This window comes from Amborella trichopoda, chromosome 9 (genome assembly GCF_054954075.1).
Source record: "Amborella trichopoda isolate Santa Cruz 75 chromosome 9, AtrichopodaSantaCruz75HAP2 v2.0, whole genome shotgun sequence".
NCBI classification, from domain to species: domain Eukaryota; kingdom Viridiplantae; phylum Streptophyta; class Magnoliopsida; order Amborellales; family Amborellaceae; genus Amborella; species Amborella trichopoda.
The window spans coordinates 36,274,786-36,291,734 of NC_142344.1; the positions used below are offsets into that span (position 1 = coordinate 36,274,786).

At 36.8% G+C, this 16,949-nt stretch overlaps 1 protein-coding gene across 18 annotated transcripts in view; it reads right to left on the minus strand.

Annotated features, from left to right (window-relative positions):
- The window catches only part of HK1 (histidine kinase 1), an 80,010-nt gene that overhangs the window by 52,117 nt on the left and 10,944 nt on the right, over positions 1 to 16,949 (minus strand). For 2 of the 18 annotated variants that reach the window (XM_088848103.1, XM_088848102.1), the window contains one exon: positions 12,818 to 12,845. The exons of the other annotated variants lie outside the window; for them this stretch is intronic. In XM_088848103.1, the coding sequence (XP_088704229.1) occupies positions 12,818 to 12,820 (3 nt within the window). In that variant the 5' untranslated portion in view covers positions 12,821 to 12,845. The remainder of the gene's footprint in view (positions 1 to 12,817; positions 12,846 to 16,949) is intronic. 18 annotated transcript variants of the gene reach the window in all.

Genomic DNA, 16,949 nt, shown 5'->3' on the forward strand with positions numbered 1-16,949 from the left:
AAGAGGGATCTGCTCTCATTCTCTATACAACTTTATAGCCTCTCTCTCTCTCTCTCTCTCTCTCTCTCTCTCTCTCTCTCTCTCCTTATCTCTCCTCCATGCCATTCCATTCTCTCTTATCTCTCTCTCTCCTCTCTAGACCCTAAGGTGTGACACGCACCATGCTAGGCAGATAAAGATGGCACGCCACCCATAGCCTAGCAAAGAGTTGCAAGCCCAGCCTTAGCAAACCAAGGGAGGTGCCACTTGTGGCATGCCCTACAAAGGTCGGCAAGGGGTCTAAGAAACCATAATCATTATTATGCCCTCAAAACTTTAAAAGGATATTGCTTAAGGAAGCTACCGGACTCAGAGAATTCAGCAAGGCCAATAGGATTAAGGCATGCCATCGGTCAGGTAATGAGGTGTGGGTAGTGCGAAGTCCTAACAGGATGACCCTAAGCACATTCAAGTCTTCCCGGCTATTTAGTTTTATTTTCAGTCAATATTGCACAGTTTATTTCAATTCCCCAGGATTATTATTTGTATTAAAATATATAGTTAAAGCTCATTTTTTAATCATAGTTTGAATTATATTTGTTTGGCAATAAAAGGAAAGATCCTAGGTCCTATTTAGACTTGTATTTCTTATTTACAACAGTGTTTTATGGCACTTCCAAGTAGAACATGATAGAACAAGCTAAGCTCTTCCTAGATTTCTGGGGCCAAGCAGTTTTGATGGCCAGTTACATTCTTAACCGGATTCACACAAAGGTTGTCTAACTAATGAATAGAGAAATTTGGTAAAGCAGTAAAAATCAAAAAGGAACAAGTCAAACACAAGTATAATTCAAACAAACCTAGGGCTTCTTCTCCATACCCCAAGCTAAGGTTCCAAAAGCCTAAGCTTCCCTCTCTTTCAATTTCTAAAAATCATGTGGAATGACCCTCTCAAGGTCCACACACCTTCCATATATTATAATTCAATGCTCAAAAACATTACATGTCTATAAAATAATTAAAAACCCAAACTTAAATGCAAAATTTACAATAACAGTTTTACCCCAGTGAACAGTACCCATTAACGGTACTCGTGAACCCTAATTGTGAATGGTACTCATGAAGTAAATAAAAAAGCTAAAACCCTAAATCCCTAAAAAACTAAAAGACCCTATAAATAAATCTTAAAACTAAAATTATAATATACATCTTTCAAAATTGAATAAAAATTAAAACTAAGAATAATTTTGCCCTCCAATATTCTCCCCTGATTTGAGAAAACTTGTTCTTGAGTTTTGAAGTGTGCAAAGATGACATTGGTGTTAGTCCAGAAACATTCTTCAACTCGAATATTGTAAATATGATCCTGGGAGTTTAGGGTTACAACACTAATCAAAACACAATGATTGTGCATTGGAATTGAGAAACCCTTGAGCAAAAGGTCATTCTACGTCGATAGAATATTTTTAATCACATAAACTTGTTGAACTTGAATCACTTCAGCCATGTAACCCTACTGAATTTGCCCAGGCTCTACTCTGGAACACACCACGGATGCGTCTTTATGATCAGTGACTACACCAACAACTTCACCTATCGATTCTCCTTTGAGTCCATCTTTTTCCACATCAAATACCAATTTAACCACAAAATCATGATCATCATCGTAGATCGGATATCCGACAAGATCTTGTTCTTTATTTAAGTATTTGTTGAAGATTGGGGATGAACGCCAATCTACAACTTGCTGATTTTTGATGGAATTTATCAAAATCAAGAATCGCATCCTCCAAATCGAAAACCTTAGAGTGATATTCCCCACATCTAGGTCTTATATTACTATCCTCAAAACTCAACTCCCCACACAGAGCGCAAAAGTGAAAGGCTTGTACTCAAGATTCTCTAGGGCTAAAAGATCACCACCGCGCCCATTAGTGAGGTTTGCGAACTGCTGCATCAATTGTTGAACTTGCCTTTCAAGTTCTTCAATTCTCTCATCTTTGGGATCACGGAGAGGATCTATAAAAACCCCCTTGCACGGCCCCTTCTTGCTGCCATGGGATAGCCGAAATCACAAACCTTGGGCAGATGATCAACAAAAACCTACTGAAATCAGCAAGATCTAGGTTTTGTTGTTGATCTAGAGCACAAGAAAATCGACACTGCAGTATTGCGCTACAGTAATTTGCTAAAATAAGGTGCTACAATACTATATGTACAATGCTACAGTAACTTCCATGCAGATTGCAAGCTCTGATACCAATTTGATGCAGGGAAAATTGAAGAACAATAATAACAGCAAGAACAAAAGTTTTTTTTTTTGGGTGAGTCAGTGGGGAGAGGGCCCCTACCCTTGGTAGGAATTGAGCCTAGGACGTAGCGTTGCAAATCGTCAAGTGCTAACCAATTAAGCCTGAGCTCTTTTCCTAGCAAGAACAAGAGCTATACACAAGCATAATACAAAGAAACCTGGGGTTTCTTCTCCATACCCCAAGCAAGGATTACAAAAGCCTAAGCTTTTCGCTCTTTCAATTTTTAAAAATTATGTAGAATGACCCTCTCAAAGCCCCACACACCTCTTATATATTATAATCCAATGGTCAAAGACATTACATGTCCATTCAGTAATTAAAATGACCCAAAGAGTCCTAACTAAAATATAAAATTTGTAATGACAGTTTTAACCCTATCAATAGTACCCATAAATAATACTAGTGAACAATAATCGTGAATAGTACTCATGATGTAAATAAAAAAATAAAACCCTAGAATCCCTAAAAAAAACTAAAAAACCCTTGAAATAAGCACTAAAATAAAATTATAATACACATCATTCAAAATTGAATAAAAATTAAAAATAAAAATAATTTTGCCCTCCATCAACTAATTCTTCACAAGATTTTCACTGGTTGTGCTTTGTCCCTTGACCACCTAAAAGTGTACAGATGCTCTACCCATGTCCTCATACCTCATCACAATAGGCAAAATTAGAACTCGAGACCGTTAAGTGCATCTTCATAGGATACCCACCAACTGGTAAGGGATGTTGATCATGGGTTGTCCTATAGTTGTTGAAAACGTCTGTGATTCCGAATCGTTTCTGGAATCGGAATCGGGGAATCACATGTATCAGAAGTTTCGAAATCTAGAAATCATTGTCCATATATTTCGGATTTGAGAAAAATGATTCTCACTATTTCGAAATCGCGATTCAAAAAATTAGGAATCGTGTTTCCTATTTACAAGAATCGATGTTCCTTCATGTTAGAAACATGTTTCATACCAATATGGAGTCAAACAGGACCTCACTTGTTTTGGTGGTTGCTAGAATCGTGATTCCTAAAATATGGAATCGTGATTCTTAAAAATAAGGAATCGTGATTCTTAAAATTCTAAAATCGTTGTCCCCATGAACTTGAAATCAACATTCTCAACATTCCAAAATCGTGATTCTCCCCATATTGGAATCGAGATTATCCCCTTACTAGAATTGCAAACCAATTCCCTCCGATATATGAAAGAAATATTTAAAAAATATATCAATTTACCCATTACTACAAGATCGAATTTTGGTCTGTATATACTCAGTCCAAAACTCCAAGTACTAATGTCAACCTTTATGATATCTTTGTGGACAATCCCATACAATGGACTCGGTCTACCGATAACCCTATTATGCCTACAAAGTCTGGAGCTAGTCTACGACATAAAAGGAGTGAGAACAAGAGCAAGCTCCCTTTATCTACTTTCCTTAAATTATAAAATAAGTACATGACATAGTAATTCTTCTTTATTAAATGTAGTTTTGAGTCTTTTAACGTTTGAAAATTGAGTTATTCAATTTTTAGTCAATTTCTCAGATATTTAATTATTAATTTAACATAAAACACCACACAGGGAACTTCGCTCATATCCATATTATCGTCTTATTTTACTTAAAGAAACGCATTTTTATCATCTTATTCAACTTAAAGAAATGAAGGTGCCGATCATATATTAAACATTATCACACTAGTAGTTTAGTACCCACACCATTTACCGAACAGTATTAAATTTGAAATAACATATTTTTAGTATTATTTATTTTTGGTAAGAGTTCTTAAAAAGTAACATGGATTGAAGGATGAAAATTAGTAAATAAGAAAATAGAAAGTTTAACATATTACTTATATTTAAATTTTGATTTTATTGTCGTGCGCAAGAACTTCAAATTCTCAGGCTCTCATACATGTTGTGCTCACTCATGATTTTATTGCCATGTGCAACAACTTCAAATTCTCTCACGCTCTCATACATGGTGCGCTCACTCGTGATTAAGCACACATGGAAGGGTTTCTGCTCTCCCTATGCTCACAGGTAACATGGATTCACAATTCCTTAAAACATTGAATCAACGTTTAGCATAAGTAGAATCGCAATGTTGTGTAGCAAGGAATCATGATTTCTGCGATATAGAAACTTGATTCCAAACAACATGGATTCACAATTCCAAAAAATTTGGAATCAACGTTTCTCACAAGCAGAATTGCATTCTTGTGCAGCTAAGAATCATAAAGTCCTTGATATGGAATCTTGATTCTAGCAGTCCAGGAATCGCGATTCCTAAACTAGGTGGAATCGCGTTCCGCAAAAATGAAAACGTGATTCCTTTCTTTTAGAATCGACTTTCACCCAAGGAAAAGTCGAATCAAGATTCCAAAACAAAATCGCTACCCTCATAGGCGATTCGGGTAACTATAGGTTGTACTGAAAAGCAAGGATGCATATTTCCTTAAGGACGAGTTACTTGAGGGACGTGCCACTCATAAACAAGCTAATTTCTATAAAATAGTGAGTGACACAAGTCAGGCCTAAGATCGATCCCAAACCACCTCATCCTAGGAGAAGAAATAGAATTAGGAGGAGACCTGAATTCTTCATATTTTTAGGTGAATATAATGAGAGAATTGAAGTGGAATCCTTGCATGAACCTTGCTCTTACCAAGAAGCTATTACCTGTTTAGAAAAGGCAAAGAGGAAAGAAGCCAAGCTTGATGAACTTAACTGAATCAAACATAACCAAGTCTAAGACTTAGTGAATCCACCCCCAAATAAAAAACACATAGGCTTTCAAGTGGATCTTTAAGAAGAAATTGAACTCAAAAGGGAAATTAAAAAAGTACAAAGCCAGATTAGTAGATAAAAGGTAATCCAAGAAAGAAGGAAAAGATTATGATGAGACCTTCTCCCCTGTACCTAAATTCCTATCCATAGGAATTCTTGTAACTATAACAGCCCACTTCAACTTTGAACTCCACCAAATGGAAGTTAAGATTGCATTTCAATATGGGAAGTTAGAAGAAGAAATTCATAAGAAACAACCAGAGGACTTCATAGAGAAGGGAAAAGAAACCCTAGTGTATGAACTTTCGAAATCCTATTATGGCCTTAAGCAAGCATCGAGGTAGTGGTATATTAAGTTTCAAAAGACCTTGTCGAAAGTTTGTTTTGTGCCTAACCTAGATGATTATTACATACATATAAAGGTCAGTGGAAGTGATGTAGTATTCATCTCCCTGTACGTGTATCACATGCAGATTGCCTTCAATGATCCTCGTACTAGAAACAAAAGCCCTCTTGTCATAGCATTTTGATATGAAAGATCTTGAAGAGGTTTCATATGTTTTGGGAATCAAGATCACCAGAAATAGAAGAGAAAGAACAATTCCGTTATCTCAAGAGCCATACAGCAAGAAAATACTAGAAAGAATCAAAATGGAAAATTGTCGGCCTAGATTAACCCTCGTAGAAAGTTCATTAGCGAAAAACGTTCATGTTATAAAACTTGGCACTGTGATAGAAACGATCAAAACATAGAAAATATAAAAATACTAAGAAAATGCTAAACGAACAGTAAATAAGGCCAAACTTAAGGTATATGATAATCTATATAATAAAACTGGAACAAGAGAAGGTGAAAAAGACGTCTTCAAATTAGCAAAACTAAGAGAGAGAAAAATGTACGGATCTAAACTGTATTAAATGCATTAAGAGTTAGGATCAAAGGGTGTTGGTGAGAGATGACGAGGTCAACGAAAGGTGGAGAATTTATTTTCAAAAATTATCAAATGACGAACACAATGGGAACATAGCAATAGAAGGAACTGTTGGTACAAATGAGGGCAGAGGTCATTGATACATTCATAGCATTAGGATGTCGGAAGTGAAAGAAGCTTTGAAAACGATGAAGTTATGAAAGGTTTTAAAACCAAATGATATCTCGATAGAGGTTTGGAAGTGCATCGGGGCCATTGGCATTGACTGGCTAACAAAGTTGTTGAGAACAAAGAAAATGCCAGACGAATGGAAGAAAAGTTTGTGTTACCTATTTACAAGAACAAAAGAGACATACAGAATTGTGCGAACTGACTAGGGATCAAGCTTATGAGCCATACTATGAAGCTCTGGGAGAGAGTGATTGAGCAACGATTAAGGCATGAAACAAGTGTATCTGAAAACCAATTTGATTTTATGCCAAGAAGGTCAACAGCTGAGACTATTTTCCTACTTAGGCAACTAATTGAGAAGTTTAGGGTGAAGGGAAAAGACATCCACATGGTCTTTATGGATCTAGCGAAAGCTTATGATAGAGTACCTTGAGATTTGATTTGACGGGTATTGAAAAAGAAATGAGTCTCCGGACACTACATCAACTTGGTGACAGACATGTACAATGGAGCGCTAACTAATGTACGAACAACTCGTGGAGAGACAAGTGAGTTTTAAATGACAATAGGCATACATCAAGGGTCAACATTGAGCACATACCTCTTCGTCTTAATTATGCACGACTAAACTAAGCACCTACAAAATGAGGTATGGTGGTGCATGTTGTTTGCAGATGACGTAGTTTTGATCGATGAGACCCGAAACAACATCAACACAAAGTTAGAACTTTGGAGGGATGCTCTAGAATCCAAAGGTTTTAAAATTACCCAGACTAAGACAGTTTATGGAATGTAAGTTTAGTAATAATAGGAGTAAAGACAAGGAAATAGTTAAGATTGGTGACCAGGAAGTACAAAAAAAACCGCACTTTCGATATCTTGGGTCGATAATCCATAACAATGGAGAGATTGACGAAGCTGTCGCACACAGAATTAGAGTTTGGTGGGCAAAGTGGAGATGTGCAACTGGAATTTTATGTGATCGTCGCAAACCAATGAAGCTGAAGGGCAAGTTCTATAGGACAACTATGAGACCAACTTTGTTTTATGGGGCGGAATGTTGAGTGGACAAAAAATAAGATACTCATAGAATGAGCGTAGCGTAGATGAGGATGTTGAGATAGATGAGTGGCAAGACAAGAAGGGATCAAATTAGAAATGAATCCATTCGGGACAATTTAGGCGTGGCACCAATAGGCGATAAGATGAGAGAGAGTGGAGTTAGATGGGCTGGACATGTATGGCATCGACCAAGTACAACACTTGTTAGGAGGTGGGAGTTAGTTCAAGTAGAAGAACTGAAAAGGGTATGAGGAAGGCCCAAAAGGACGTAGTTGGAAGTAGTTCAAAAAGATATGAGAACTTATGGCCTTACGAAGGGTATGCCATTTAATACAGCAAAATGTCAGATCAGGATTCGCGTAGCCGCCCCCAATTATTTGGGAAAAGGCTATGATGATGATGAGATAAGAAGTTCAAGTTAAGCCTAGCCATCTGTTCCACAAGTTCAAAAGAAAAAGAGTCCATGGAGAGAATACCATACAGAAGTACAATAGGGTCATTGTTGTATGATATGATAGGGACAAGACCGGACTTATCATTTTCTATGAGCATGATTAAAGTAATCCAAGCATGAAGCATTGGAGGGTAATAAAAATTGTTCTGTAATATTTGACGGGGACCGTTACTCTTATGCTCACTTATGGAGGAGGCTCAGACAAATAGATACGGAGAGAATCAGATGTGGACTATTATGGCGATAAATATGACATGAAGTCCACCGGATGCATCTTTAAACTTGCAAGTGGAGTTGTTTCTCAGTGCTCAAGGAAACACGACATCATTCCAATCTCAACTACGGAGTCAAAGTATGTGGCTTGTTGTCTGGCAGCAAACGAAGCTGTCTAGTTGAAAAACTACCTAAATCAGCTCAAATTTGATCCAATGAAGTGTCTATGCGTGAGAATCTACAACAACCAGGCAATGATTTGTATGGGCAAGGAGCCACGGTTTCATCACAAATCCAGGCACACTAAGATGGATTATTACCACATTCGCAACGGGGTCTAAGTAGGAGAGATCAAGGTTGCTTATCTCCAAACAGAGGCTATGTTAGCAGAACCTTTGACAAAAAGATTGGCGACAAATGTATTTGCCAAACATGTGCTTAAGATGGCCTTGAGAAAGAGTGGAAGGGAATAATTGTATGGGTTTCCAAGATCAAATGGGAGATGCTAGGGTTTGTCCCTTCAAAACCCATGACTGCTTGTAAATAAAAAACTATAGTGGATTGCGTAGTATGCAATGGGAGAGTGTGTCTTGATTGACTAACCTAAGGTTAAGCACTCTATGGCCCTGATAATGTCCAAAACCCTTACCCCTAGGCATGTGGCACTACCCAGGAGGATTTTCATAAAGTCATTCCTTATTAATGTCAAAGGTGATAGTGGATACAAAGACTAGAGAAAATTTTCAAGCCGAAAAACAAGGCAAAATGGACACCTTCAATAAACCACTTGCTAAAAACCAAGCTAAGTGAATAAGTTACAATCTTTTAAATAACAATTAAAACCATTTCTAGCCTTGTATAACCATTGTAAAAAAACTCAAATACCAAACCCTTATGGGGCAATTACATATAAAGCAAGACTAGCTTATGAATTACACTTTCATAGCACAAATTACATAAACTATGTCCCAAAGCTTAAATACATCATGCAACTAATCGAAATAAATTCTAAAGAATAAAATCAACTAAACAGGGAATTCAAATGCCAAATTAAAATAGGGAAACCAAGTTTCGAACCCCTTGTGCCGGGGCCACGCAATCGGGCCCTATAAGGACTTAATTTTGTCCCTTCAGATTGTACAAAAATTGTTCAATCTCACAAGAGTGTCTAATCCAAATGGGAAGAAATTACACACCTTAAATCACTTCTTAAGATCTCAACGCACTGGCATTATCATCTAAAACAGAATGCAAAAGGTTTGAATCGAATCGGATAAAGAACAACGGAGTTATAGCCAAACTACACACGGTGGTCCCTCGGACCACCAAAACAGTCTTGTATCGACAGATTATAAACCCCCATAAGTAAAAACGTGATGAAAAAGTTCTGAAAATTAAGTGACACTCTGAGACTAAATTGATTTAAAGCAAAGTAATCAATGGATACTATGCATGATCATGGATTCTTATGCATATAGGCTATAACTCATGAAGGACCATACTATGAATAAGCATGATGAAAAAGACGATCAAATGGGGATTCTAAGATCAATGAAACTCTTCTAAATTCAAAACTCCAACAACTATAGATGTCAAGAATATGACCTTATGAGAAAAGAAAATTCAATGGAGTTTACCTTCATAAATGCACACTATGGACTTAAGCATAAGAAAGGAGGACCACCATTAATGAAACTCTAAAAGGTCTCTCTGTTCAAGTTTCTCTCACAAAACCTTAGAAGAAGGAGGGAAGCAACAATTTTACAAAATGGTTCAAGAGTTAAGAAAGTTAAGGTTTGAGATCTCATGATGTGCTTTTATAACATGGGTGTAACCTTGGACTCAATCAACACCCTTGATGAACTAATCCAAAAGCACATGAGAAACTAATGTACCTAGCCACCCATCCGCATCCAACCATTAGGATGAAGGGATGGGATTTCACACCATTATCAATCACCCTAACCCTAAGTTATGCCACTTTACTATTTTGTCCTTGACCCATGTTTTTGTTCCAATTGTATCCAATATGGCCTTACAAAAATACCCTTAGTTTTTTTAATAATGTATTAGAGTAGATAACCACAAAAGCTAAAAGGCAAAGAAGTAATTGGCAAAGCTCACACATGTGGAGATATTCTACTTTATCAAAGCCAATCACTTTGTAGATCTAAAATTTCAAACCAATCAATTTAAAGATAATATCCCCTTCACATATGTGTATGAAGATATTTTTCAACTCAAATTTGAAAATGCATTTTCTCTTTAATATCAAATAAATTAATTAATTAAACTTCACACATGCCATGCATGACCCATGTGTGAGTTAATTAAGACGTGATAAAAAGGGGGCCTTAATTTATAATATTATATAACAAAATATAATAATATATAACAAGACACCATAACAAAACCCCTTATAAAACAAGCAACCAAATGCCAATCTAGTCCCCCACTTAGGGATCGACGCCCAACTGAGCGGTGATCCTAGAGTGAGGCGTGGGGTACCACGTGGCAGCCCTATAGCCACTCGAATGCCACATGGCACTACCAAGTCAAGACTAAAGTGGAATTTGAGTCAAACAATTTGAAAACCCTCATTTTTTTAGCAAATTCCGAAAAATTCTCTAAAATTCACAATAAATATTTAAAGTATTTTGGGCAATTATTAGGTTTTTCTGATAATTATAAACTCGGACAAAAGGTATAGTGAGATCTCAGGCTAATAATTATAAGTATCAGAGTACTCCATTGGGCTAATCTCGAATGATGTTCCGTCGAGTCTCAGATCGACCCAATAGACCTATGTTCCACAGTCTAAAGCAGGGACACGTAATTGGTCGTATCAAAGCTGCTGAGCCAGAACTTCCAATCATTCGCCTCTCAATAGATTACAGGTGTACCCCTGTGGAACATGATCTAATTCAATTACAGGGGTCCTCTCAAAGCACATGTGCACTGACTCCTCCAAACTCGGATAATGCATTTGGAAGAGTGGCTTCCCGTACGAAATGAAAATACACATACCATGCAATGGTCTCGTGTTAGGATACGAACTTATGTCCTATAAGTCTTGACCATTCCATACAGGGCGAATACTCAATAAGTACTCAGGTTCTATTTTTCTCATTTGGATTCTCCAAGCCCTGGCCAATTGCAGCTAAACATGAGGCCAATCTATAAAATCCTGACTAAGAAGTGACCCTCACACCACCTTGAGAAATTGATTTCTCAACACGTGAACTCTCGATGCCTCATGCATAATCAGGGTAAAAGAATCTAGGCTCCATTTCGCAAGACGCCAAGATTTCAATCTCTCAATCGCTCCCACTGAAGAGACTATTAGAATTTAGGCCTTGATAGGCCATATTTCCAACAAAAGGAATGTGCATCAATGGTATGTATGCTAGGAGCTTCAAGGTCTCCTAGCAACTTCAAGTTATTGAGAGAAGGATGGCAAAGCCAACAATGCCATAAGAAGAGAGAAGCAATAGAGTGAAGAGCAGCACTAATCAGCTTATCATCGAAATAGCATAGGCCACCTAACTCATACCCACCACCATGCATGGAAGTGAACTACAAGGATGGACACTAGGGTGTTGTACTAGTTTTAACACATTTATGCTTCTATGCACAATGGTCACTAGCAAAATTTGGATGTAGGTGATGATCACTAGACCCATTCAGATAAACATCTTCACCCTCAGATGTGAATGTAATTTGATTTACCTAAGTAGGCTTACCAGTCTTATCCCAACACTTATCAACTGTATGATTTGTATGCCTACAATGCATACACTTTCGAGTTCCACAACCCTTGCCGCCATTACAGCTACCACAAACCCTTCCTAAGTCAAGACTACATCCCATACCTCTGCCTCCATCACCTCTTCCCACAAATGTAATTAATGGCGATCCATCACTAAAACTTCAATCAGAAGGTATGAAAGAGGCACATATGTTAACACATTGAGTGCAGCATAAACATTATCAAGGGATCGCAGATCAGTTATTGTCAAAATCTGTCCATGAAAAGGATGGTTATCGGGATTAAGACCCCATAAAAATTTGGCAACTTTGAATTCTTCATGTTGCTTCCGCTGTAATTTTACATCACCACATATAGGCATATTAAAATTCAACTCTTCCCACATACCTCTAAGAGCATTATAACTTTCACTCAAATTCTTATTACCTCATTGCAATCAAAAACTTTTCTCAAACAGTTCATACCTGAGAGATGTTATCTGGTGAATATGTTTTTTCGAAGTTCTGAATTTCTTTGGCAGAGCAAAGAAACATCACATTTGCACTTATTTGTGGCTCCATTATACTCCACAACCAAGTCATGATTATGTAATTCTCTCTCATCGACGCTTCATATCTACTGCTAGACACACTAGGCTTCTACTAAGTCAAATACATCAATTTCCCCTAACACCAAGGGATACTTTAATAGATTGAGCCCAAACAACATGATTGAACTCCTTTAGTTCTTATTGAAGTAATTTGTATCACCACATGTCCAAGAAGATTGAAGGTTCAAGGTTTAATTTCAATAGCCATGAGTTTAGGAAATAAAAGGGTCCACCACACCAAGCTTAGAAGAATTCTAGCAAACATTGTTTTTAATAAAAAAAGGATAGAGAAATACTTATCAATCAAATCTGAGCATAGCCACTTTCTCACACTTGAACAAACTAGGAAATACCACATTATTCAAATCTAAGCATCACCATGCTACCAATCTGAGTAGACAAGAACAACAACAGTCCACACAGAAAAACTTAAGGGAGAAAACTGTAGCGAATCATCCACAATTGCCCAGAAACTTCAAAAGTCAGTAAAAATTCCTCTACTGATTTCAATCTTTAAAGACGAATGACATGAATAGCAGCCTCACCATATTAAATGCGGATCCACATGGGTCTCTGCAAAAAAAGGGGTGAAACAAAAGTAGCACTCAGATTTGTTAGGTAGAAAAGAAAATCAATATAGAAGATTAAAAGGAAAGATTTTTTCTTTTTTTGTTTGGGGGGGGGGGGTTTGCAGGGGGGGGGAGAAAAGAGAATCAGGAGGGAGAGAAAGGAAAATCAAGAAGGAGAAAATTAAAAGGGAAATTATTTTTTTTGTTAGAACAGAGAATAAAATCAAGAGGGAAGAATATTAAACGGGAGATGTTTAGGATACAAAAGAAAAAGGACGAGGTAAGGGAAGGATCATTACTCTGATTCGAAGTCAGAGAAGGGTGAGAGAGATAAAAGAAAAGAGGGGGAGGAAGGGAGAGTAACATTAGAGCCCCATTTAGGTCTCAAGCACCTCTCACATCAGTTTTAGATAAAATTAAATAAAATGGTGAAAGGGCGCAACTGCCTATACGAACCGAAATAGGACATACAAATCCTATTAACTTACAATAAAAGAGAAATAAGGACTAGAAAAAGGACTTTTTAACACTAATATCTAAAAATAATCAATCCGATACTTTTTGAGCTTGAAGTGGTTGCAAAAAAGCAGTTTCAGCAACCAAGGGTCACCAATTCAATCAAAGATCCCCTGCTTTTCCACAGGTTAGTATATTAAAATATTTGAATTAGCATTTGGAGAAATTTTTATATAATGGGTTCTGATTTATTTTTCTTTCCTTCTGAGTTCGCGCTTTTGTGTTGTTTATACTAGTTTAGCTTTGGCTTTTTGGCTAATATTCACGATTTGAGTTTTGGTTTGAGTTATTGACATTCTATTGAGATTGGGTAACTCAATCATAATAAAATGTAATTAAACCTATAGTTGTTGGAAACGTCTGTGATTCCAAATCATTTCTGGAATTGGAATTGCAGAATCGCATGAATCAAAAGTTTCGGAACCTAGGAATCGTCGTCAGTACGATTCGGATTTGAGAAAAATGATTCTCACTATTTCGAAATCATGATTCAAAAAATTAGGACTCGTGTTTCCTATTTGCAAGAATCGATGTCCCTTCATGTTAGAATTGCGTTTCATACCTATATGGAATCACACATAACCCCACTTGTTTCAGTGGTTGCTGGAATCGTGATTCCTAAAAATATAGAATCGAGATTCCTAAAATTCTAGAATTGTTGTTTCAAAAAACTTGAAATCAACATTCTCACCTTTCCGAAATCGTGATTCTCCCAATATTGGAATCGAGATTCTCCCCGTACTAGAATTGCGAACCAATTTCCTTCAGTACATGAGAGAAGTATTCAGAAAATATATAAATTTACCTATTACTACATGATCTAATTTTGGTATGTAAATACTCAGTCCAAGACTCCAAGCACTAATGTCAACCTTTATGATATCTTTGTGGACAATCCCAAACAATAGACTAGGTCTACCGATAATCCTATTATGCCTACAAGGTCAGGAGCTAGTCTATGGCATATAAGGAGTGACAACAAGGGCAAGCTTCATTTATCTCCTCTCCTTGAATTATAAAATAAGTACATGACATAGTAATTCTTCTTTGTTAAATGTAGTTCTGAGTCTTTTGACTTTGGAAATTTGAGTTATTCAATTTTTAGTCAATGTCTCTGATATTTAATGATTAATTTAACCTAAAACACCACACAGGGCACTTTGCTCATATCCTTATTATCTTCTTATTTTACTTAAAGAAAAGCTTTTTTATCTTCTTATTCAACTTGAAGAAATGACAGTGTCGATCATATATTAAACATTATTACATTAGTAGTTTAGTACCCACACCATTTACCAAACATTATTAAATTTGAAGTAACAAATTTTTTTAAGTATTATTTATTCTTGGTAAGAGTTATTAAAAAGTAACATGGAATGCAGGATGGAAATTAGTAAATAAGAAAATAAAAAGTATAATATATTACTTATATTTTAAAATTTGATTTTATTGTTGTATGCAACAATTTCAAATTCTCTCACGCCCTCATACATGTCGAGCTCACTCACGATTGAGCACACATCAAAGGGTTTCTGCACTCCCTATGCTCAAATATTACTCATATTTTAAAATTTGATTTTATTGCCGTGTGCAATAACTTCAAATTCTCTCACTCTCTTATACATGTTGCACTCACTCAGGATTGAAGCACATATCGAAGGGTTTCTGCTCTCCCTATGCTCACATTGCTTCCTGACAACATGGATTCACAATTCCTTAATACTTTGAATCAACGTTTAGCATAAGTACAATCGCATTGTTGTGTAGCAAAGAATCATGATGTCTACGATATAGAAACTTGATTCCAAACAACATGGATTCGCAATTCCAAAAAAAATGGAATCAACGTTTCCAACAAGCAGAATCACATTCTTGTGTAGCTAAGAATCATAAAGTCATCGATATGGAATAATGATTCCGGCAATCCAGGAATCGAGATTCCTAAACTAGGTGGAATCGCGTTCCACAAAAAATCTTTTAGAATCGACTTTCGCCTTGGGAAACGCCGAATTGAGATTTCGAAACGAAATCGCTAACCTCATAAGCGATTCGGGTAACTATAATTAAACCCATAAGAAATGTATTTTTTTCGTACTTCATTCATCTTAAAATTGTCCTAAGATTGAAAAACGATTCCTCTTGTACATATGCCGATTCCAAAATTAGGAGTCTTCCAAGTGGTGGTGATTCCTCAATTCCGTTTCCTAAATCAATTCAATTTCGGAATCGCTTCGAGTAACTATGGAAAGGATTATTGTACGATCAAGTACTAAAGTAGAATATAGATCGATGGCTAATATTACATTAGAAATTGCATGGATTTATCAGCTTTACTTCACTTAGCCAAAACATCTTGAGGTCATTAACATGTCCTGACAAACAAAGTCCTGACAATCCATTGCATCAAGGAAAACACAAACCAATAGCGATCGATCAACATTTGGTTCGAGAAAAAATAGAAGACAAAGAAATTGAAGCAAAGTTCAAAATCAGATTGATGACACTCTTTACTAAGGCATTGATTTCATTAGGCCAAGTTGTCCATGGTTCAAGGATGTGTACAACTTGAGGGAAGCAATTAGGAAGTGACTTGTAGGAGAAGTGTAGGGGCAAAGTTGTAATTTTGATGTCCAGAGAAGTCTGGGGGTATCGCTGTAATTTTGTAATTGCAAAGACATGTAACACATTATATTTGTAAAGAGTATTATGTAGAATAATACCCTAAAGTTGCAATAAATAAAGTGAAATGAATTGATTGGCCGACCAATCTGAAAAAGGGCAGACGACTCTCTCTCTCTCTCTCTCTCTCTCTCTCTCTCTCTCTCTCTCTCTCTCTCTCTCTCCAAATCTTAGTTTTCACAATAACTTGCAATTGATCTGTGCCTGGACCACATGCCAATTGAAGTAAACAAAAGATATAAGCCACAGATAATACACTATAGGCAGCAAGAGTCCCTATCCAAGTGTAGCAGAGGGAATACAATGAATTGCAACAATGTCAGGTGATCAAGGGGCCTAAACACACCAACTGAAACAAGTAAAACTGTAACTGATATCAGGCCTAGTAATAGAAAAAGATAGCAGTCAGCTACGAAGCAATAGATATGGATGGAACTATATCAAAACACAAGCAGTATTTCAAAAAGCGGACCGCTCAGTGCTTGGGCGGCTGCCTAGGCGGTTCTGGAGGCCTGGGCGCATCACCCGGGGCTAGGCGAGAACAAAAAGCAGAAAACCCTGGGCGCTCACCTAGGCGCCTAGGAATCTGCCTAGGCGGCCTTCCAAGGCCTGCGCCCTGCCCAGAGGTGGAAATGAGTTTCGATAGGGGCATTTTTGTCCTTTTTAATGATACTAAAGGTTCAAATTTCTTGTTTTTAGGTTTATTTGTAACATATTAGAAACCATTTTAGAGATAGAAAAACCCCAAAAACCAAGTTTTTGTGTTTTCTTTAAGATTGAAGGGTTGCTCAAAGTTATGAGAAATTGATCAAAACATCATCCATTGATATTAGATTTAATTTATGATGTTTTATAAATCTATTGGAGGGTTTTTTAAAACATTTTGAGTCTTTAGAAGCTTCTTTGAGAAGGA